The sequence below is a fragment of the Tachypleus tridentatus genome, chromosome 7 (assembly GCF_004210375.1).
Source record: "Tachypleus tridentatus isolate NWPU-2018 chromosome 7, ASM421037v1, whole genome shotgun sequence".
In the NCBI taxonomy this organism is placed as follows: Eukaryota; Metazoa; Arthropoda; class Merostomata; order Xiphosura; family Limulidae; genus Tachypleus; species Tachypleus tridentatus.
The window spans coordinates 106265388-106290699 of record NC_134831.1 but is presented as its reverse complement, the minus strand read 5'-3'; the positions used below and the strand labels follow the sequence as shown (position 1 = coordinate 106290699).

Sequence of the window (25312 nt, the reverse complement as noted above, 5' to 3'; positions counted from 1 at the left end):
CTTGTAGAAAAATATATATGCAAAAACGGCTTGTTTGTGTAGTGAATTATTTTTCTCCTGTTCAAACACTAAAAATAAAATATATCTGTAAATTTAACTTCAACTAAAGTGTAGCGAAGTACTTTTTTCCTGTTTAGATACTGAAACAATATCTAACTGGATATTTAGCTTGAACTAAAGTGTAGTGAACTATTTGTCTCTTGTTCAAACACCAAAACAATATCTAACTGGATATTTAGCTTAAACTAAAGTGTACTGAACTATTTGTCTCTTGTTCAAACACCAAAACAATATGTGACTGGATGTTTAACTTCAACCAAAGTGTATTGAACTATTTGTCTCTTGTTCAAACACCAAAACAATATGTGACTGGATGTTTAACTTCAACCAAAGTGTATTGAAGTACCTTTCTCCTGTTTAGATACTGAAACAGAGACATCACTTAATGCTATATTTTGAGGCAGATTTTTATTTTTTGATTTTCTCAAATTACATACTCTTTAAACAAAGCAGTGGAACACTTTAGGAAAATCTTGGTTCTTTTTCAACCCTATAGCTAAAAAGAAAAGCTACACTGTTACAGTATATTGTTTGTTTAGCTTAAAGATATCTCGTTTTGAAGTTTATAAGACTTGACAAAACTTTAAGTGTTACTGCTTCTTAACATAAACAGCCATGGTTTATATGAATAAATTCAAAAATGATTTTATATGTTTTCTACCAGATAAACAACTAGATAATTTATAAAGCAAAAAATAACAATCAACTGAGATGTTCCTTCAAAAAGGCAAATAACTTGTTTCAGATATTTGTTAATCAGAAAGTAAAATTTTGGAAATGTTTTGTAGACTGAATTTGAGCTTAAAAATATATATCAGTATTAATATTATTTGTTGTAACTAACTGTATATCTTCATCTCTGACAGTTTATGTTTGTGTGTATGTTTAATCTGTACTACTGGATACACTAGTGAATGTAGCCTAAAATAATAAATTTATCTGCACTTTCTGCTTACTTTGAAAGTTAACAGATAAATATCTTCACAAAGACTATAAATTTTTAAAATAATATCTTTATAATTGTTACTTGATCTATAACAGCTTTGCTGTTAAAACTAAATCATGGCCATAACAAAAGGCATTAGAAACACAGACAAAAATGTCCAATTCTAGTTTCTAGTTTATATCTCACGTAAAGTAAGCCTTATAAGATCCCAGAAAAATACTTCCTATAACTGAATATTTAATTCATATTCCATAATTTATTATTTTATAATAATATTCTTTCTTCACAAAAGAAAAATATAAATATGCTTCATTATTACCAAAAATAAACTCCATAATAATTTCTTTCTTGTAAAAATACTGAAATATTTTGCAAACACATTTATATAAATATATATACACACACACATGGTTATATTTATCTCTTTGTTTCTTTCTTCATTTTTAACTGTTTCTTTCGTTTCTTCTCCTCTGCTTCCTTTCTCATGTCTTCAAGATCTTCCATCAAACCAATCCTGGCACTAAAATCAATTTGTTTTTGTTATAACGCAGCAAGAATTTACACCAAATAATACTAAAACAATAATATAGATTTGTCAAGACAGTGGATACAGTCTCATGTCCTCACTACTAACACAAATAAATCAAGACAGTGGATACAGTATCACATCCTCACTACTAACACAAGTAACTCAACAAGACACTAGATACAGCCTCACGTCATCAATACTAACACAAGAAAATCAAGACCTAGATACAGCCTCACGTCATCAATACTAACACAAGAAAATCAAGACCTAGATACAGCCTCACGTCATCAATACTAACACAAGAAAATCAAGACACTAGATACAGCCTAACATCATCAGTATTAACACAAGAAAATCAAGACAGTGAATACAGCCTCATGTCATCAATACTAACACAAGAAAGTCAAGACACCAGATACAGCCTAACATCATCAGTATTAACACAAGAAAATCAAGACAGTGAATACAGCCTCACATCATCAGTACTAACACAAGAAAGTCAAGACACTAGATACAGCCTCACATCATCAGTATTAACACAAGAAAGTCAAGACACTAGATACAGCCTCACATCATTAGTATTAACACAAGAAAGTCAAGACACTAGATACAGCCTCACATCATTAGTATTAACACAAGAAAGTCAAGACACTAGATACAGCCTCACATCATCAGTACTAACACAAGAAAATCAAGACAGTGGATACAGCCTCACATCATCAGTACTAACACACAAAAATCAAGACATAGATACAGCCTCACATCATCAGTACTAACACAAGAAAATCAAGACAGTGGATACAGCCTCACATCATCAGTACTAACACAAGAAAATCAAAACAGTGGATACAGCCTCACATCATCAGTACTAACACAAGAAAATCAAAACAGTGGATACAGCCTCACATCATCAGTACTAACACACAAAAATCAAGATAGTGAATACAGCCCCACATCATCAGTGCTAACACACAAAAATCAAGATAGTGAATACAGCCCCACATCATCAGTACTAACACACAAAAATCAAGATAGTGAATACAGCCCCACATCATCAGTATTAACATATGTAAAAAGGGGAAAGATGTGAACAGGGCCACTGTGTTTCATTCAGTACATAAGTCATATCTTAGCAAACTAAAAACATGGGGTTCTTATTTTATATTCAAGCTTATTAATATTAGTAATTTGAGTTTTTAATTTGAACAAAATTACAGAATTAGTATTTTGACATCAGAAACACCTAATTTTAAACAGTGATGCATTAAATATACCATGTGACACACAATAATCTATATTTGAGTTTTTTAATATACATACTTTTATATTAAGAAATTAACTAATATATAACATTAAAGTCTCAATAATAATCTACAATTTGATTCTAAACTTATTAAATACAACAGTAGTTCAATAAAAAACTTTGAATTCAAATCAACAAACAAAATGACATTACCTTTAACCTGTGCAAAAAGCATTAAGAGGTATTGTAGTGCAACTGTAATGTAGCCAGGCTGTTCCATGAAACAAACAAGTTTAGTTAGCAAGTATTGTAGTACAACTGTAATGTAGCCACGCTGTTCCATGAAACAAACAAGTTTAGTTAGCAAGTATTGTAGTATGACTGTAATGTAGCCAGGCTGTTCCATGAAACACACAAGTTAAGTTAGCAAGTATTGTAGGATGACTGTAATGTAGCCAGGCTGTTCCATGAAACACACAAGTTTAGTTAGCAAGTATTGTAGTATGACTGTAATGTAGCCAGGCTGTTCCATGAAACAAACAAGTTTAGTTAGCAAGTATTGTAGTATGACTGTAATGTAGCCAGGCTGTTCCATGAAACAAACAAGTTTAGTTAGCAAGTATTGTAGTATGACTGTAATGTAGGCAGGCTGTTCCATAGAACACACAAGTTAAGTTTAAAAATATCTTAAAGTAATTATAATGTGGCCATACTGCTCCACATGGCAACTGACATAACATCTATCTAATAGTTTTAGAACCAACAAGTATGATAAGTAGATTAGAAGACCAACAACTTATGTCAAATGCAGAGATAACAAACCTTCTCTTTTCTTCTTTCATAACCTCTGCATAACTTGCTTCCATGTTAGAATCATCAAAATCATCATCTATATATCTATTGGAATACAAAAATTTTTAGTATACAAATTTAAAGATAACATCAAAATACCATCCTACACATGTTCAAAACCAGTTTGAATAATTTAAATTAAAATTTTAATTCACTATTAAAGATCACATATTACATGGTTACAATATTCAATACTTTCATAAATAAGAATCTGACTCATTATTAAAATTAAAAGTTGAAGAGTTGCATCTAAATACATCTTTATAAAGCTATATATATAACACTATATGAAACTTTATACAAATATATAAAGCTATACAAAACTACACAACTTGTTAATTGTGAATCTAACCTTATTTCATATCACTTTCTGTGATAATGTATATTTACCTAAATTTCAATAATTAACCATTTTCTTTTGAGCTTACTGATTACAAGTATTATTTCATTACAAGTTAAAGCTTTCAAAGATATGAATACTTTTATTTAAAATTGGTATAATGTTTATATATAACTAGTGTGATTATTCTCAGGTTTGTATTTAATGATTGTTGAAAGTAGATTTACTGTTTAATTTGTATTGATCATACAAACATTAACATTAATGTTTAATTTCTATTGATCATACAAACATTAACACTAATGATTAACTTGTATTGATCATACAAACATTAACACTAATGTTTAATTTGTATTGATCATACAAACATTAACACTGTTTAATTTGTAATAACCATACAAACATTAATACTATTTAATTTGTATTAATCATACTAACATTACACTAATCATATAATACTTCAGTTGAGTTTTCCCAACAAAATATTTATGTGAGGTATGTTCTGTTGGCACTGTTTCACATATTCCAACATTTCAATTATGTAGTCCTAAAAAGAATAATCTGAGGTGTATTCTACTTTTAGCACCATTAGTTTTGTTATTGACAGAGATGAATCAGATTAGATACTACCAGACAAAATTTATACTTTTCATTCACTAGTGACTAAAATATATTCAGTGTTTGTCTATACAACTAATATTATATTCTTAAAATTTACAAAACAATTAGAAATTAAAACTGATACATAGTTATTAGTTTAAATAGAGCAGTTCATACTTATTGTCAATTTTTAATCAGGAAAGTAAAGATTTTCAAAATTAATTACTGTTTCAATTGTTTTGATATAAACATACTTTCTCCTGTCATATCCAAAAATTTCTCTGATCATACTAGAATAATCTTCTTCTTCACCTACTGGAGTATCATCAATGAAATCAGACATATCATCTTCTTCATCGTCACTCTCTATTCTCCGCTTGACAGGAGCTTCTACATAACAAGCAGTGGTTGAAGCCACAGTTCAAAAACTCACACTTTGTGAACACAAAGATGTGAAAACATGTTAACTACACATTGCCATCAGCATCAATAAAACATTGAAACTGTTCAATTAACAAGAATACTTAATATTACATATTTCGTTCCTTTTTCTGTACAGCATTTTTTTTTGTGGGGAGTTATTTGGTATGCTGTACATACATATGACTTAATATAGAGTCAGCTAATGTAGCAGTACATATGAATCACACTGGACAGTTAGAATACTGGATAAACATTAGTAAACGAGATATTCAAATTGGACAGTTAGAATGCTTGGTAAACATTAGTTCACGAGATATTCACACTGAACAGTTAGAATACTGGGTAAACATTAGTTCGTGAGATATTCACACTGGACAGTTAGAATACTGGGTAAACATTAGTTCATGAGATGTTCACACTGGACAATTAGAATACTGAGTAAACATTAGTTCACGAGATGTTCACACTGGACAGTTAGAATACTGGGTAAACATTAGTTCATGAGATGTTCACACTGGACAGTTAGAATGCTTGGTAAACATTAGTTCATGAAATGTTCACACTGGACAGTTAGAATGCTGGATAAACAGTTCATGAGATAATCACATGGAATATTAAAAACACTGAGTAAACAAGAATTTGTTTAGAAACATGTGAATCATTTGGTATACCATAGCGATCACGTCGAACCTTTAAGAGATGTAACAGACAACAAATAGTAATATCATTCAGTATATCAAGTGAAAATCATGTTGAACCTTTAAGAAACTTAAAAGAACATGTAGTAATATCATTCAGTATATCACATAACAATCATGATGAACCTTTAAGAGACTTGACAAACAACAGGTAGTAATGAAGAACATGCAAGTGCTTGAAGGATAAAATGAGAGCCAATATACGTGTATCTCCTTTTCTGAGCTTTGTTCACTCTCATACTTGTCTTACTTAAACAGAAGATTTTACAAATCTATCAATATTTCAAATGTCCCAAACATTTTTCTAATTACATCATACAACTTAAAATTTATGGTTTAAATGTCCAAAGAGTATGAAGTATGAAAAACTAGTAGACCAAAGTTTTATGATAAAAATTATATCTCAAACTTTAAACATAAATATTTTAAATGCTATCACTAACTCATAATAGTGGCAATATATTTCAAAGAAGTTATATCCAAAAATATAAAGATAAAACTGGAAATTTCAAATTAACACAATAAAAACATACAAATTATGGTAACTAACTTCCAACATATTACAGAAAATAAATAAGCTTCAAAAAGTGGAATTAAAGTCAGTCCTCACAATCATTCAAAGCATTATATACACACTTACGTAAAGTCAGTTCTCACAATCATTCAAAGCATTATATACACACTTACGTAAAGTCAGTCCTCACAATCATTCAAAGCATTATATACACACTTACGTAAAGTCAGTCCTCACAATCATTCAAAGCATTATATACACACTTACGTAAAGTCAGTCCTCACAATCATTCAAAGCATTATATACACACTTACAACAACAATATCAGCATTTTTTTTCTGACCAACACAAAATAATGGCTTTAATATATAACAGATTACATAATTACATCTGCTAGTAAATGGAAAAACATGGTACATACTCATTAGAAGTAATTAATTACTATACATGTTAGTAAATGAAAAATTAATACATATATAGTATTAATTGTTATTAATTGCTCTAAATACTAGCATAAAAATTAGAAAAGGTACATACTAACTGTTATTTTATAAACTACTCTAAATACTAGCATAAATTACAATCCACAAGTGTTAATTACACATACATTCCACTGTTCATTGTTATTAACTAATACTACCTGAGAAAATTAAAATACATACATACTCATTGTTGTTATTAACTGGTCCAACTACTAGCATAGAAAATTAAGATACACACATACTCAGTGTTAATTATTTTTCTATATACAAGTATACAGAAAATTAGGTTCGATGCACTCATTGTTAATCATTATTAATTACTCTAAATACTGGCATATAGAAAATTAGGATACATACATACTCATTGTTACTTATTAAATACTCTAAACACAAACAAATAGAAAATTAAGACACATGCATACCACTGCTAATTGTTATTAATTACTATGAATACAAGCAAGTAGAAAATTATGATACATACATACTCACTTTTAATTGTTATTAATTACTCTAAAATCTAACCACAAGCATATAGAAAATTAGGATACATACATACTCACTGTTAATTGTTATTAAGTACTTGAAATATCACCATAAAAAATTAAGATACATACATACTCAGTATTAATTGTTACTAATTACTCTAAATGATAGCATTAAAATTTAGAAAACATATATACTATCTGTAAATTGTTACTACTTACTCTAAACACTAGCATAAAAAATTAGGATACATACATACTAACTGTTAATTGTTATTAAGTACTTGAAATATCACCATAAAAAATTAAGATACATACATACTCAGTATTAATTGTTACTAATTACTCTAAATGATAGCATTAAAATTTAGAAAACATATATACTATCTGTAAAGTGTTTCTACTTACTCTAAACACTAGCATAAAAAATTAGGATACATACATACTAACTGTTAATTGTTATTAATTACTCTGAATACCACCATAAAAAATTACAATGCACACATACTCACTGTTAATTTTTATTATTTGCTGTAAATACTTGCATAAGAATTAGAATACATACATACTGTTAATTTTTATCCATTACTCTAAATACAAGGATATAGAAAACTAGAACATATACTCCAATGTCAATTGTTACTAACTACTTTAAATAATACCCGAGAAAATTAAGATACATACATTCTCACTGTGAATAGTTTTTTGTTGCTCGAAATACTAATATATAGAAACTTAGGCTACATATATACTCACTGTTAATAGTTACTAATTACTCTAAATATTGCCATAAAAAGTTAGGATGCATACATACTCACTGTGAATAGTTATTAATTATTAATTACTCCAAATATTAAAATAGAAAATTAGGACACATCCATACTAACTTTTAATTGTTATTAATTACTCTATATACAAGCATAGAAAATTAGGTTACATACATACTCACTGTTAATTGTTATTAATTCCCAAATACACTAGCATAAAAATTAGGATACATACATACTTATTGTTAATTGTTACTAATTGCTCTAAAAAATTAGCATATAGAAAACAGGATACATACAAACTGTCAATTGTTATTAATTACTATGAATACTAGTAAATCAAAACTGGAATACATACATACCACTGTGAATCATTATGAATTACTAGAATAAATGCTTATTGAATAAATGCTTATTGAAAATTAGGATACATAAATACCTTCTGTTAGTATACAGTTATTATTAATTGCTCTAAATACTTGCATAGAAAATTAGTATACATACATACCTACTGTTGTTATTAATTACTCTAAATACAAGCATATAGTAAATACCGATACATACATATTCACTGTTAATTGTTATTAAATACTTTAAATACTAGCATAAAAAATTAGGTTACATTCATACTGGCTGTTAATTCTTATTAAAATATTAGCATAAAGACTACAATACATACGTACAGTTGTTATTAATTACTCTAAATATTAGCATAAAATATTAGGATACATTAAAACTGTTAATTCTTATTAATTACTATGAATACTAGCAAATAGAAAACTGGGATATATACTTATAACTGCTAAACATTATTAATTTCTAAGAATACATTAAAAATTAGGATACACATATACTACTGTTAATTGTTATTAATTACTCTAAATGCAAGCATATAGTAAATAAGGATACATACATACTCACTGTTAATTGTCATTAATTACTTTCAATACTAGCATAGAATATTGATACATACATACTCACTGTTAATTGTTATTAATTGCTGTAAATACCAGCATAAAAAATTAGGATACATACATACTGACTGTTGTTAATAATTACTCTAAATACTAGCATAAACCTTAAGATAAATAGATGCTCACCATTAATTATTAAATACTCGAAATACAAGCAAATGAAAAATTAGGATACATAAATACCATGGTTAATTGTTATTAATTACTATGAATATAAGCAAATAGAAAATAAGAATGCATAAGTACTGTTAATTGTTATTAATTACTCTTAATACAAACACATAGAAAATTAGGATACATATATATCACTGTTAATCATTATCAATTACTCTAACTACCAGTAGAGAAAATTAGGATGCATACATACTCACTGTTAATTGTTATTAATTACACTAAATACAAGGATATAGAAAATTAGGACACATAGAATCCACTGTTAGTTATAAATTACTCTAAATACTAGCATAAAAATTAAGTTACATACATACTCTAAATACTAGCATAAAATTAAGCTGTTAATTCTTATTAAAATACTGGAATCAAAAATTAGGTTACATACTCACTGTTAATTGTTATTAATTACTCTAAATACAATCATATAGAAAATTAGGATACATACATACTCACTGTTGTTATTAATTACTCTAAATACAATCATATAGAAAATTAGGATACATACATACTCACTGTTGTTAGTTACTCTAAATACAAGCATATAGAAAATTAGGATACATATATACCAGTGTTGTTATTAATTACTCTAAATACTAGCATAAAAAATTTGGATACATACATACTGTTACTTGTTATTACTAACTATGAATACCAGGAAATAGAAAAGTGGGACACATACTCAATTTTGTATTTTATTAATTACTATAGGTACTAGCACATAGAAAACAAAATACTTTCCCACTCATAATCAGATATTATTATACATACTACTAAATGGAATGACTGAACATGTACATACTACTAATTTTATTAATACGTCTATATGCTACTTCCTGTACATTTGGCTGTAGCAACAGGATATGTACTTACTTTTTTGAACATGATGATAACCAGTGAATTTTTGTCGTTCTCTGTTGCTACATAATAGCTTCCCTCTGGATTTGACATTAAGATACTGATCTTCAGGGCCTGGTTGTCCACCTTTATGACTAGGTTGTAGATTAAATTTTGTATTAGCAGGCTGATTTTTGGTGGGAACTGAATCCACCCTATTGTTGCTCTTGGTTTTAACCTCAGCAAGTTCCTTTTGTGAAAGAGAATCATTGTAGTTTGGGCAAAGTTTCCTCTCTGATGTCGTATTAGTTTGTCGGCTGCTAGCATTGAGATTACAACTGGGTTTCACATTTCGTTTCTGCATTTGTGAGTGAGGTTGCAGCAAGTCAGAACTAGGTTTATTATTGGATCTGGTTTGAGCTGATTGTTTTTCCATGTAAAGTGACCTGCACTTAGGCTGTGGTTTCTCATTTAATGTATTGTCAGTAGAGAGATTTTCCAAATTAGGTACTTTGAAGTTAAGGTTTCTATTTGATTTTATAGTAGAAGAATGTTTATCCAAGAAAGGTCTTCCACAATTAGTGATAGGTTTCTCATTGGATTTGTTCCTCGTCCTTTCTTTATCAATATATTTTACCTGGTCATTTGATCTATGTTTCACACCAGATTTGTTACAAGTTGTCTCTCTATCCAAATAAGGTACTCTACAGTCAGAGCTAGGCCTGCTATTAGATTTGATATTAACAGGTGGTTCTTGCAAATAAGGCTTTCTGTGACTATTGTTAGATTCTTCATTGAATATGTTATTAATAACATCTTTCTTCATATGTGTCCTGCCATTAAACAGGGGTTTCTCAGTGAACTTGGTCTTATTTGATGTTTTATGGTCAAAACTAGGTTTTTCATTCAATCTGAAACTTGCAGTTTCTTTCATTAAATGAGTTTCTCTGTTATTAGCAAGACATTTTTTATTAACATTGTTGTTAAGAGGTTGTTTCTCCAAGTCAAATAATATGTTATTATAACTAAGTTTCCTATTTATGGTGGTGCTAAAAGACCTTCTTTCTGTATCAGTTCTTCTGTTGCTGAAACTAAATTTCACATCACCATTAGTATCAGTAGATTGTCTCTCCAAATGAGGTGCTATTTTGTTAGAGCTAACTTGACAACTACTATTAGTATTAAGTTGTCTTTCCAAATATGATATTCTAGTGTTAGGACTAATTTTCCCATTAATGTTGATATTAGAAGGTCGTCTCTCTAAATCACATGTTCTAGTGTTAGAACTAATATTCCTCTTACTGTTGGTATTAGAAGGTTGTCTCTCCAAATAAGATGCTCTGCTATTAGACTTAATTTTTTCATTACTGTTGGTATTAGAAGGTTGTCTCTCCAAATTAGATGCTTTGTTATTAGGCTTACTTTTCTCATTACTGTTGGTATTAAAAGGTTGTCTCTCCAAATTAGATGCTTTGTTATTAGGCTTACTTTTCTCATTACTGTTGGTATTAGAAGGTTGTCTCTCCAAATTAGATGCTTTCTTATTAAACTTAATTTTCTCATTACTGTTGGTATTAAAAAGTTGTCTCTCCAAATTAGATGCTTTGTTATTAAACTTAATTTTCTCATTACTGTTGGTATTAAAAGGTTGTCTCTCCAAATTAGATGCTTTGTTATTAAACTTAATTTTCTCATTACTGTTGGTATTAGAAGGTTGTCTCTCCAAATTAGATGCTTTGTTATTAGGCTTACTTTTCTCATTACTGTTCATATTAGAAGGTTGTCTCTCCAAATTAGATGCTTTGTTATTAGACTTAATTTTCTCATTACTGTTGGATATATTAAAAGGTCGCTCTCCAAATCAGTGTTGGAACTAGTTTTCCTATTACTGTTGATATTAAAAGGTCGTCTCTCCAAATCAGGTGCTCTGTTCTTAGAGCTAATTTTACTATTAATGTTGATATTAAAAGGTTGTTTCTCCAACTCAAGTGCTCTGTTAGTTTTCTTATCACTGTTTGTATTAGAAGATCGTCTCTCCAAATCAGATGTTTTAGTGCTGGAACTAATTTTCCCATTACTGTTGGTATTAGAAGGTCGTCTCTCCAAATCAGGTACTCTGCTCTTAGAGGTAATTTTACCATTGCTGTTGACATTAGAAAGTTGTCTCTCCAAATCAGGTGCTCTGTTATTAGAGATAATTATCTTATTACTGTTTGTATTAGAATATTGTCTCTTGAAACCAGATGTTTTAGAGCTGGAACTAATTTTCCCATTACTGTTGATATTAAAATGTCGTCTCTCCAAACCAGGTGTTCTGTTCTTAGAGCTAATTTTACCATTAATGTTGATATTAGAAGGTTGTCTCTCTAAATCAGATGTTCTAGTGTTGGAACTAATTTTCTCATTGCTGTTTGTATTAGAAGGTTGTCTCTCCAAATCAGATGCTTTGCTATTAAAGCTAATTTTCTCATTACTGTTGGTATTGGAACTAATTTTCCCATTACTGTTGATATTAAAAGGTATTCTCTCCAAATCAGGTGCTCTGTTCTTAGAGCTAATTTTCCCATTAATGTTGATATTAGAAGATTGTCTCTCCCAATCAGATGCTTTGTTATTAGAGCTAATGTTCTCATTACTGTTGGTATTAAAAGGTCGTCTCTCAAAATTAGAAGTTCTAGTACTGGAACTAATTTTCCCATTACAGTTGGCATTAGAAAGTCGTCTCTCCAAATCAGGTGCTCTGTTATTAAAACCAAGTTTCCCATTACTGTTGGCATTAGAAAGTCGTCTCTCCAAATCAGGTGCTCTGTTATTAAAACCAAGTTTCCCATTACTGTTGGCATTAGAAGGCCACCTCTCCAAGTCTGATACTGTATTATTAGAGTCAAGTTTCTCATTGTTTTTAGAACAAGTAGCTCTTCGAGGTATTCTAAAATTAGGATTAGGCTTGTCATTGGTTTTTATTTTAATATTATGACTTTTGGAATGAGATGACATCAAATGAGAATGAGGTTCCTCAGTAGATTTCCTACTATTAAGCTGGTTTTGTGAATGAGGTAATTTGTAGTTAAGGCAAGGTTTTTTAATAGATTTCATATTATTTAGTTGGTTTTCAGGAAGTCTGTAGTTCAAGTTTGGTTTGGAGATTGAATAATCTTTAACATAACTCCCATTAGTGTATTTACAAGAATTGTACATTTCATCCTCTTTATATACAACAACTTCATTACAAACTGAGCTATCTTTAAACTTATGTAATTCTGCATCTGGGCTAACAGTACTTTCACAGTTACCACTTTTCTTCTGAGGAGTTGACTGTATATCATCATTTGTATCAAGGTGTAAACCAACCCTTTGCAAATTTCTAAATTTTAAAGTGTATCTTTCATCAGTATGAGGAGGTAAAATATCCATTTCTTCTTCTTTGTGATTAATGTAACGATTTCCTTTTGCAAGATACAAAGTGGCAGTAGAGCTATCTCCAATGTGAGCAGACTTTGGTTTGCTTGGATTTAATACTTTCTCATTATGTGATCTTTTATCAGTATTCTGATTTTTCCAATCAACTGTACTTTGTGACATGGCAGCTGATCCAGACATTCTTGTCAGATGATGTTTGGCATTTGCAAGTAATCTAAAACCTTTAAATTGATTTCGAGAGTTGGCTAGCAAATTTGATCCAATGGGATTATTTTCGCCTTTTTCGCAAAGCACTTTTTTGCATGGTAGCTTACAAATCCTGTCCCTTTGTCTTGTCTTTTCTTTGGTAGAATTACACAGTACAGTGGTTTTCTTTTTCCTGTTTTCTGCATCCATGTATATTCTCCTTTCATCCATCAGTCTTTGATTTTCACTTTCCTTTACAACTGGTTCATGATGTTTGTGAGAAGCTGTTTTCAAAATATCCTGGACGTTTTCCATCTGAGTTGGATGTTGCTTGATTTTGGCAGTACTCCATTATTTTGAAGTTTGTTTGTTGTAGGATCGCATCCCAGAACATCTTTCTTGAGCCGTTCTTCTGTCAAACGAGGTTTCTTTAAAAGCAACTGATTTAAAGCAGATGTAAACATTTCATCGTTATTATTCATATCACAAGTCTCTGCCTTTCTCTTTTGTTTCCTTAGGACTTGACTATCATGTTCTTCTAGTCCATTCTTTGTTCTTTCAATTTTGTTTTTGGCATTTCTCTCTGAGTTCTTTTTCTCTTTCCAATTTTGCATCCAGATTGTCTCCAGTCAATCTGAGTCCACTAAAATTGTTGTCTTTTGTTCTTGATGCCATTAATTTTGCTTTTTTGGAATTTTTTGAACTCTGAGCTCGAAGAGACAACAAATGTTCTTTTTTCTTGAGAACTTCTAGCACTGCAGGATGAAAATGTTTTTAATGAACTGTATTATATTTACAACAATGTAGATTATCTCATGAAATATACTATGATAAACTCTTACTGGTTAAAAGTATGTAGCTGAATAAAATACACTCTAAGGAACAAAACTGGTTAATAATAAATAACTACATTATATATAATGTTCACAAACAATGCTGGTTGACAATATTTACGTGAACTAGTCATTACATAAACTCTCATTCAACCTTCATATAATTATAGAAATCCATATAATGTTAGTGACATCAACTACATAAATCATTCTTGAATCTTCGGATCATTAAATATGATCTTTATCTTAATGATAAAGTCTTTCTTACCAACAGTAACTTCAGTTGAACAGAATCATTAAACATAACTTAGACAAGTTGAACAGAATCATTAAACATAACTCAGACAAGTTGAACAGAATCATTAAACATAACTCAGACAAGTTGAACAGAATCATTAAACATAACTCAGACAAGTTGAACAGAATCATTAAACATAACTCAGACAAGTTGAACAGAATCATTAAACATAACTCAGACAAGTTGAACAGAATCATTAAACATAACTCAGACAAGTTGAACAGAATCATTAAACATAACTCAGACAAGTTGAACAGAATCATTAAACATAACTCAGACAAGTTGAACAGAATCATTAAACATAACTCAGACAAGTTGAACAGAATCATTAAACATAACTCAGACAAGTTGAACAGAATCATTAAACATAACTTAGACAAGTTGAACAGAATCATTAAACATAACTTAGACAAGTTGAACAGAATCATTAAACATAACTTAGACAAGTTGAACAGAATCATTAAACATAACTTAGACAAGTTGAACAGAATCATTAAACATAACTTAGACAAGTTGAACAGAATCATTAAACATAACTTAGACAAGTTGAACAGAATCATTAAACATAACTTAGACAAGTTGAACAGAATCATTAAACATAACTCAGACAAGCTAAACAGAATCATTAAACATAACTCAGACAAGTTAAACAGAATCATAACATGACTCAGACAAGTTGAACAGAATCATTAAACATAACTCAGACAAGTTGAACAGAATCATTAAACATAACTCAGACAAGTTGAACAGAATCATTAAACATAACTCAGACAAGTTGAACAGAATCATTAAACATAACTCAGACAAGTTGAACAGAATCATTAAACATAACTTAGACAAGTTGAACAGAATCATTAAACATAACTCAGACAAGTTGAACAGAATCATTAAACATAACTCAGACAAGTTGAACAGAATCATTAAACATAACTTAGACAAGTTGAACAGAATCATTAAACATAACTCAGACAAGTTGAACAGAATCATTAAACATAACTCAGACAAGTTGAACAGAATCATTAAACATAACTCAGACAAGTTGAACAGAATCATTAAACATAACTCAGACAAGTTGAACAGAATCATTAAACATAACTTAGACAAGTTGAACAGAATCATTAAACATAACTTAGACAAGTTGAACAGAATCATTAAACATAACTTAGACAAGTTGAACAGAATCATTAAACATAACTTAGACAAGTTGAACAGAATCATTAAACATAACTCAGACAAGTTGAACAGAATCATTAAACATAACTCAGACAAGTTGAACAGAATCATAACATAACTCAGACAAGTTGAACAGAATCATTAAACATAACTCAGACAAGTTGAACAAAATTATTAAACATAACTCAGACAAGTTGAACAGAATCATTAAACATAACTCAGACAAGTTGAACAGAATCATTAAACATAACTTAGACAAGTTGAACAGAATCATTAAACATAACTTAGACAAGTTGAACAGAATCATTAAACATAACTTAGACAAGTTGAATAGAATCATTAAACATAACTTAGACAAGTTGAACAGAATCATTAAACATAACTTAGACAAGTTGAACAGAATCATTAAACATAACTTAGACAAGTTGAACAGAATCATTAAACATAACATAACTTAGACAAGTTGAACAGAATCATTAAACATAACTTAGACAAGTTGAACAGAATCATTAAACATAACTTAGACAAGTTGAACAGAATCATTAAACATAACTCAGACAAGTTGAACAGAATCATTAAACATAACTCCGACAAGTTGAACAGAATCATTAAACATAACTCAGACAAGTTGAACAGAATCATTAAACATAACTTAGACAAGTTGAACAGAATCATTAAACATAACTTAGACAAGTTGAACAGAATCATTAAACATAACTCAGACAAGTTGAACAGAATCATTAAACATAACTTAGACAAGTTGAACAGAATCATTAAACATAAATCAGACAAGTTGAACAGAATCATTAAACATAACTCAGACAAGTTGAACAGAATCATTAAACATAACTTAGACAAGTTGAACAGAATCATTAAACATAACTCAGACAAGTTGAACAGAATCATTAAACATAACTTAGACAAGTTGAACAGAATCATTAAACATAACTTAGACAAGTTGAACAGAATCATTAAACATAACTTAGACAAGTTGAACAGAATCATTAAACATAACTCAGACAAGTTGAACAGAATCATTAAACATAACTTAGACAAGTTAAACAGAATCATTAAACATAACTTAGACAAGTTGAACAGAATCATTAAACATAACTTAGACAAGTTGAACAGAATCATTAAACATAACTCAGACAAGTTGAACAGAATCATTAAACATAACTTAGACAAGTTGAACAGAATCATTAAACATAACTCAGACAATCTGTTCTGAAACTAAATTACACGTACATTTCTTTTTTTCTTCCTGTTCTTTTCGCTGAAGATAAGCTTTCACAGCATTTGTGGTAACCTGGTAACCTGGCTGCTTGTTCTGAGATTTCATTTCTGATAATAAAATAAAATATGACTAATAAAACTTTATTTTCATAATGTTAAATCTAGAGGTCTGTGTATAAATACGCTATATTTAACAACAGCAGTAAGTGTCTAAATACACTATACTGAAAATTCGTCATTTGGTTGGTTAATTTGGTATTTTTTGGCACAAATTAGCTAGGCCTATCTGCACCAAACATCTGGTAAAAAGTTGAAAAGTAAATTTAGTAAAATTCATAAAAGTAAATTAAGGTAAAACAAAACAAAGTTTAAAAAAAATTATAAATAGCATAAAACTAATATTTACATGTAGTCTACAATGTTAAAAGAAAAACTACAGTAATACAAGTTGTAAAGAACTTTCTGTAGCATAACTGTAATTATCGTAACTTGCTAGGAAGACCAACAGGTAAGTACAAAAATCACCGTCAGTCACCTGAAGTTGGCCTTTCCAGTTCTGGTTCTGAGTAATTTGATGTCATGGCCATTTTCAAAAAGTAAAGTAATAAAAGTTTTAAAAGACATGTAGCAAAATTTTAACAACAGTCATTTTCTAATTTCAAATTGAACTTGACGTACTTTGATTCTTAAAAGGGAATCGCATTAAAAACAAAAAAAGTGTAATGTATTAGTTGAAACACTTAAATGGCATTAAAAAGATTAATAGCCTTTAAAAAACTAAAAACATTTCTAAGGTGGACAGTGTCACTATCACCAATAACACTGCCTAACATTATGGACAAACCTTGGGACAGAACAGGTTCAAAATGGTGCCATCACTGAGAGTCATAATGACAGAAAGAAAGTAAAACATGGCTTACTGTGACCTGAGTATCACACAGACTACACATTGGTGCATCAGTTACAGATAAGAGAAAATGATGTGTTAAAAAACTGTGACCAATGCATAGTCTAGTTAAAACAACTTTCCAATCCTTACAGAAGAAAGATGGCCAAAATCCAGTATATGGTTTTATTTGGAAAAGCTTGTTTACACATTGCTCATTTCAAGTTGACTGCCAGCTGGCACAGAGCCGAGCCTTGAATACAGGACCATAGTCCATGTATGAAACAGGCACAGCAGTGATAGTGCCAGAGCAGTTAGATTTAGCTGTAGTGTCAGCGAGCTTGTTCCTGCAAATACCAATGTGGCCAGGTATCCAGAAAAACTGGAAAGAAGATTTTCAAGAGAAATGGGTCAGTCGGTTTTGAATATCAGTGAGAACAGGGTGTGAACTAAGGTGAAGTGATTTCAGGGCCAGTAGAGAACTAAGAGAGTCAGTCTAAATAATGCAGTTTGAGTACTGCTTAGCTTCTATGTGATCCATAACAAGATAAATGGCATACAGTTCAGCAGTGAACACAGAAGGTGTAGAGGGTATTCTGTGCACAACCACCAAACCACAAAAAACCAGGGCAGAGCCCACACAGTCACCCGATTTTAAGCCATCTGTATAAATAGAAATGGAAGGATGGTTTGAAAGATGTTCAGCAAATATCAGACAATATTTTCAATCGGGAGTGTCTGCTTTTCTCAGATGACTAAAAGATCGGTCACATTTGGGGGCTGTAAGAAGCCATGGTGGGATGGGCTGTCCAGTGGATACAGTAATGTTATCCAAGGATAGACCCAATTCAAATAACTGCACCAGGATACAAAGGCCTAAAGAAGCAATGGCAGATCATCTATTTTGAAAAAATATGGCCTATTGAGGAAGGAAAACACAACACCAGGTGGGATGCTTTGATAAGGAATGATGTTTCAAAGCATATAGTAAAGACAGTTGCAAATGGCAGAAATGCAAAGAAGGTTCATCACACTCTATGCATTAGTTCTGAACTGGGGAATTGCAGAAAGCCCCAGTGCAGAGCCGAAGTCCTTGATGATGAAAAGGGTCTAGCATCTTTAAGGCCGAGGCTCTGGCAGAGCTATAGACCAGAGATCCATAGTTGAGTTTTGATCGAATAAGAGCATGTATCTTTAGCATCAAACTTCAATCTGCTCTAGAAGTGGTGGAAGAGAGGATGCGGAGGATGTTCAGTGCTCTTTGACATTTGGCCCGTAGCTGCTTGATGTGTGGTATAAAAGTCAGCTTATGATCAAAGATAAGCCCCACGAACCTAGTCTCAGGGACCACAGGCAGCACAACTTCACCAATATGGAGTTCAGGTTCAGGATGAATAACCCATTGGTGGTAAAAGTGCATGCAAATGGTTTTAGAGAGAAAGAAGTTACAGCCATTTGCTGTGGTCCGCTTCAGTAAACAATTGAGGGCAATCTATAGCTGCTGCTCAATAAATCTCATGTTCGATGACTGACATAAGATGTGAAAATTATTGAAATAGAGCCCATTTGCAACAGTGAGAGAGATTTGTTCAGTGATGGCATTAATCTTTATACTGAAAAGTGTGACACTCAAAACACAGCCCTGAAGGACTCCAAATTCCTGTAGAAAAGAATGGGAAAGTGTCGAACCCACACGAACTTGGAATCTCCTGTCCATTAAGAAATTTTAAACAAAAATGGGAAAATTGCCACGTAACCCATATATATGGAGGTCTTCCAAAATGCCATACCTCCAGGTTGTTTCATAAGCCTTCTCAATGTCAAAGAATAATGACACAAGATGTTGTCGTTTGAGAAAGGCTTTTGCGATTGACGTTTCAAGTCAAATCAGGTGGTCCATAGTGGAGCACTGTTGTCAAAACTCACACTGGGTAGGCAAGAGGAGGTTGTTTGATTTGAAAAACGGAACAAGACGAGCATTAACCATCCTCTCTAAAGGTCTTACAGAGACAGCTCATCAAAGCAATTGGATTGTAGTTTGAAAGAATCTTGGGATCCTTCCCAGGCTTAGAGAAAGTTAGGACAATAGCCTGGTGCCAGGCATCAGGAAAAACATTCTCCAACCAGATCCAGTTAAAAACAATCAGAAGAATAGCAAGAGATAGATGGGGCATCATTTTAAAGTGTACATCATCAGGTCCAATCAATGTACTGCCAGACCGATAAAGGGCCAGTTTGAGTTCTACCAGTGTAAAGGGAAGTTTATAGTCATAGAGACAATCAGCTCAAAAGAAAAAAGGTGATTGCTCTGCCCGAGTCTTGATGGCTAAGAAGGTGGAGGAAGAAGTAGAAATGCTAGATATCTGGCAAAATCTTTCACCTAGAGTATCAGCTGCTTCCTGGCTATCAGAGAGCAAGATTGAGAGGGGGGACATAATTATATTGCCCACTGACCTTTCAAATCTTGTCCCATATAACTTTGGAACTGGTGGTAGAAGATATGCTGGTTGTGAACTTAATACAAGATTTCTTCTGGCTTTAATGTCTTACCCACCGAGCATGTACACAGGCCTGCTGAAAAGCAATGCACATCAAGAGTGTGGGAGAGTTATGAAAAGCATCCCAAAAATATATATGTAAAAATGGCTCGTCTGGGTTGAGAAAATATTTTATGTAGAGGAGCGAACAAGGTTTTGACCTTCTTCAGTCATCGTCAGGTTCACAAAGAAAGAAAGAGGTAACTGACCGGAAGCTGACCACGTTTGAAAGGGGTTGTGTAACTGAGTGTTGGAATGTAGAGGGCAGTGTTAGATGTTTGAATATATAACACTATAATTAACAATAGTAGTATGTGTCTAAAAACACTATATTTAACAATGGAAGTGTGAAACTTTAAGACCACAATTCTATATATACAAATATGTATTTAATACACACTCTATAACTGTTTTTACATTATATCTTTATCACACCTTCATACTTGTACAAATTTTTCTCTGCTGTAATTGAAATTTTAATCTAAAGTGGGTTATCACATATCTCACTGTTACTAATGACACTAAGAAACAACATAAGTAGACACGTAATGGACTAAAATCAACACTTTATGCATGAACTGCAGTTTATGCCCACAACATCAAAGCAGCAAGATTAGAGACTTCAGATATGTCCATCCATAAGTTTCAGCTATTAACCAAAGGGAAGGCAGCCAACCATCTGTACTTACCATAACATGACAATTAACTAAAGGAAAGGCAACCAGCCAGTAGTACATACCATAACAATACAATTAACTGAAGGAAAGACAGCCAGCCAGTAGTACTTACCATAACAAGACAATTAACTAAATGAAAGGCAGCTAGCCATCAGTACTTACCATAACAAGACAATTAACTAAAGGAAAGGCAGCTAGCCATCAGTACTTACCATAACAAGACAATTAACTAAAGGAAAGGCAGCCAGCCATCAGTTCTTACCATAACATGAGAATTAAGTAAAGGCAGCCAGCCAGTAGTACTTACCATAACAAGACAATTAACTAAAGGAAAGGCAGCCAGCCAGTAGTACTTACCATAACAAGACAATTTATCAAAGGCAAGGCAATCAGCCTCAAGAACAAGCCACACACAACTCTGTGAAAGGTAATACAATCTAACAATTAACCTGTAACATATAAAACATATGACACATAAAACACATACCTACCTATAACCTATAACATATAAAACATACAACATATCTACCTATGCTAAGTAGAATTTTAGTAGTAGCATTAAACTTGTTGCTAATGAACTGAAACACTGTTTTCTGAACAGTGGTTATTAAAGACCAGTTAGCACACCCTAAAAACTATGAAAGTTAACAGAAAATTCCAGAACAAGTGGTCAACTAAATGCTCATCATATTGATAACAGAAAAGAAACCAAATAATCACTTGCTGAACCTTTCAGGTTACTGGGTTTATTTTCTTATGCTAACTTTCTTCTGTTTACCGTGCATGCTTTGTAATATCATATCACCTACATAAGATGTTTAACTGTTGCCACAACAGAGTAAAGTCACTACTGGGACCACCTATCCATCATATTGTAAACATTTCTATAAACAGCCACAAATTTACTATTCTTTTCACACCATTTCAGTTTTGAATATATCTGTCCATGGAGAACATGGATGACCTACCAGTACATGCCAGAAGAATAAACAATTTTCACACAAATAGTATTGGTCTTAGTGTAGAAAGTTATGTAGTATATTATTTTTATCTAATTTTAACCTTAGATGATGTAAAGTTTCGCTGTCTGAAAGGCCAAATTAAAGTACAGTCAATGGCATACCATTATTTGTTTACAGATATAAACATCAACAAGAGCCACCATTTTGTTAAGATACTGCCAATCCATTTAAAGATGTAAACATCAACATTACTGGTCTTGCATAGAAGAAGCCCATACTACTCAGAATTCATCTACAACAAATTATTATTTCAACAATATAATGTGTTTTTTTAATTATATTGTTGCAAATGTTTTCAGATGAGCTGCTACAATACATTGTACTGCAGGAGAAAGATATTCCTGTATCTAAACACACAACTTCAGTAAGCAAAAAATGATTGAAACTGTTTTGTAACACTAAAATAAAATAAATGCAAGTTACAACTTACTTTTAGAGTGTGTAACACAAGTTAACCCCTCAACTTTAATGAAACTTTAATACATTTTGGAGCTTTGACAAAATTTTAAAACAAAAAGATTCTTAATGAAATATCATTAAAGATCTTTTAAGGTTCAACTTGCATACTGTTTAAAAAATAATGAAGATACTGGGAAAACTGTGGTTCACTTTCAGCAAACTTCACTGATTTCAGATTTAACTGTTTTATGCAGGCTACAAGGACACAATCAGCTACTAAAAAATCCATAATTACTTATCTCATTAAAATATAATTAAAACCACAATTAAGTAAAACTATCTGTTGTATTGATCAATAAAATGTTTAATATCATTTGATAATCAGCCTTAAAATATGGTAAAACATTAACCCTACCAACCCAACCCCTTTCACTGGCCTTGAAACATCACATCTAATGACTGAGATTTTAGAAATAGAAATATAATGAACATTTAAATAAATATTTAAATAAGATTTTATTGTGCATTTTAAACACTTATCATAATTTTAATTTTAAAAGTTATTGCACAAACTGCCTTTATTGAATCTTTATATACTGAGATATTATGAATCCAGAACTTTTTGTAAAGCCCTTAACTATAACAGCCCTCAAGTTACTAAATGATCAAGGTGGAAAAAAAGATTTGTTTTAATTATATTTTATGATTGAACTCCATCACAAAAAACTGATAATAGTTAGTTACTCTTACCCCCAGGAAACAATATATACTATTACATCTACAAATATACTTTATAATATTATAAATTAATGAGGCTAATTTAACTTAAAACATGTTTTGAACATTTTAAAATAACACAGCATAAAGCACCATTCCCAAATTGTTCGTTCTAAATGCACAGTACAAATGGTACGATGATACTGATACTTTAAAGTTATGGGCAAGAATAAGCTAACCTTTAAAGTTTTATATACAGTGTGATATGTTAATACCAATAGCAATAGGCCTATTCATTCGTCAAGATTCATATCGGTGTTTTCTGTCCATTTTTCGTGCGCTGTAATCGTACACACCAAAAATATTTTCAGAATGGAAATAAATGCATTGCACTGTTATACAAGAAATAAAAAACAACGATGAAGGGGCACGCAACTAATTTAACCTCACAACCCATAGTTAATTTATACCAAACATATGTTTGACACGTTCACATCCAGCACTCGCATGAATAACACCAGCCCTTGGCATTTGAACTAAGATAATAAAAAAGAGTACAATCATACTATGAAAAGGCGAATATTATTTTCAAACATAACAGTGTGTATAATTTTTTAAAAAATAATATAAATATATCAGGTCATCTCTCAAGTTATGTTCGATTTTAGGTTCAGAAAAAGAGAAAAGATTTCTAACGCTTTTAATGTTATTTAATCAATAATGTATGTTCCATTATTACTCATTACTTCCTATCAACTGTTCACAGGCTTCTAAATGCCATTTCTATAAACTTATTGGGGTTTAGAGGAAAACAATGTAGAGAGGGTAGTTTTGGCATCTTCATGTATTCCAAGCTCTTTTGAATCAAGATAATTATACAAACTTCGGAATATATGATAATTAGATGGTGTAAGGCCTGAAGAATTTTTTTTTTGTTTACAAACCTCTTGAAGAGGCCTCATATTACATGCAAAACAAGTACAAAGATCAAATACACAGTTATATACAATTGAATGCACCTACACTATCTGTAACAGCTCATATCAAAGGGCACACAATAATGTAACGTTGTGAACAAGGACGAACAAGTTTAGAATAAAATTGAAAGAAAGAATTGACATCATTACGAATAACATACCTGGAATCATCAAAACTTGTTTTCTTTATTAACTGAGCTTTATAAAATGACAACAGATTTAAATGGATATTTTTGGTTAAACAAATTTTCCTAACAGTCATAATACAATATTTGGCTAATGTAATCAAAAACATATACTGTAGGCTGTCGTCTTTTCTTAATCCGTTCAGGAAGTCCTGTACAAGAATTCGCCGTTTCTGATTCATTGGTACTGATTTTTGAGTGATAAAAGAAATAGTGTCGAAAACTAATGTCCATAAGATTTGAACCACTGGACACAAGCAATATAAATATCTCACTGTTTCAGTGTCTTTGTTTTTGCATACGAACAAGTTTATTGTTCGTCATTAAAGCATTGTGATAAAATAAATAATCCACATCAGCAAAGACAAAGCCTTTACATGGGTGATAAGTATATTTATGTATTTTTTTCCAGTTAGTATCTCTTAAAATATCTTTCCATGCAGTAATTTCTTCAGTAGCGTGGATGGAGTTCTGGCATATTAACTTAATCAGTTTTTTAACAAGAAGATCATTTAAGTGGATAACCATCTGAATCACACATCTCAAAAATAAATTGTGTCGTACCTGTAACTGTGGGAATCTCTCTTTCAACCAAGTCTTTCCATTCTTCTGGAATAGCATCATATAACTTTTTGTAACACTGTCTGACTTGAACAGGTAGCACACTTTCAGATACATTTGTTTGTTTTGAACTTCGCACAAAGCTACTCGAGGGCTATCTGTGCTAGCCATCCCTAATTTAGCAGTGTAAGACTAGAGGGAAGGCAGCTAGTCATCACCACTCACCGCTAACTCTTTGGCTACTCTTTTACCAACGAATAGTGGGATTGACTGTCACATTATAATGC

At 31.2% G+C, this 25312-nt stretch overlaps 1 protein-coding gene across 1 annotated transcript; it reads right to left on the bottom strand.

Annotated features, from left to right (window-relative positions):
* Window positions 1–442: 442 nt before the first annotated feature.
* Window positions 443–11829, bottom strand: LOC143256329 (uncharacterized). The gene is made up of 4 exons (XM_076513409.1): window positions 9955–11829; window positions 4825–4960; window positions 3601–3675; window positions 443–1526 (listed from the first exon to the last, which is right to left on the bottom strand). Exons 1-4 carry the CDS (start codon window positions 11687–11689, stop codon window positions 1424–1426), a joined length of 2049 nt encoding a protein of 682 aa, XP_076369524.1. The 5' UTR covers window positions 11690–11829; the 3' UTR covers window positions 443–1423.
* Between the last annotated feature and the right edge of the window lie 13483 nt (window positions 11830–25312).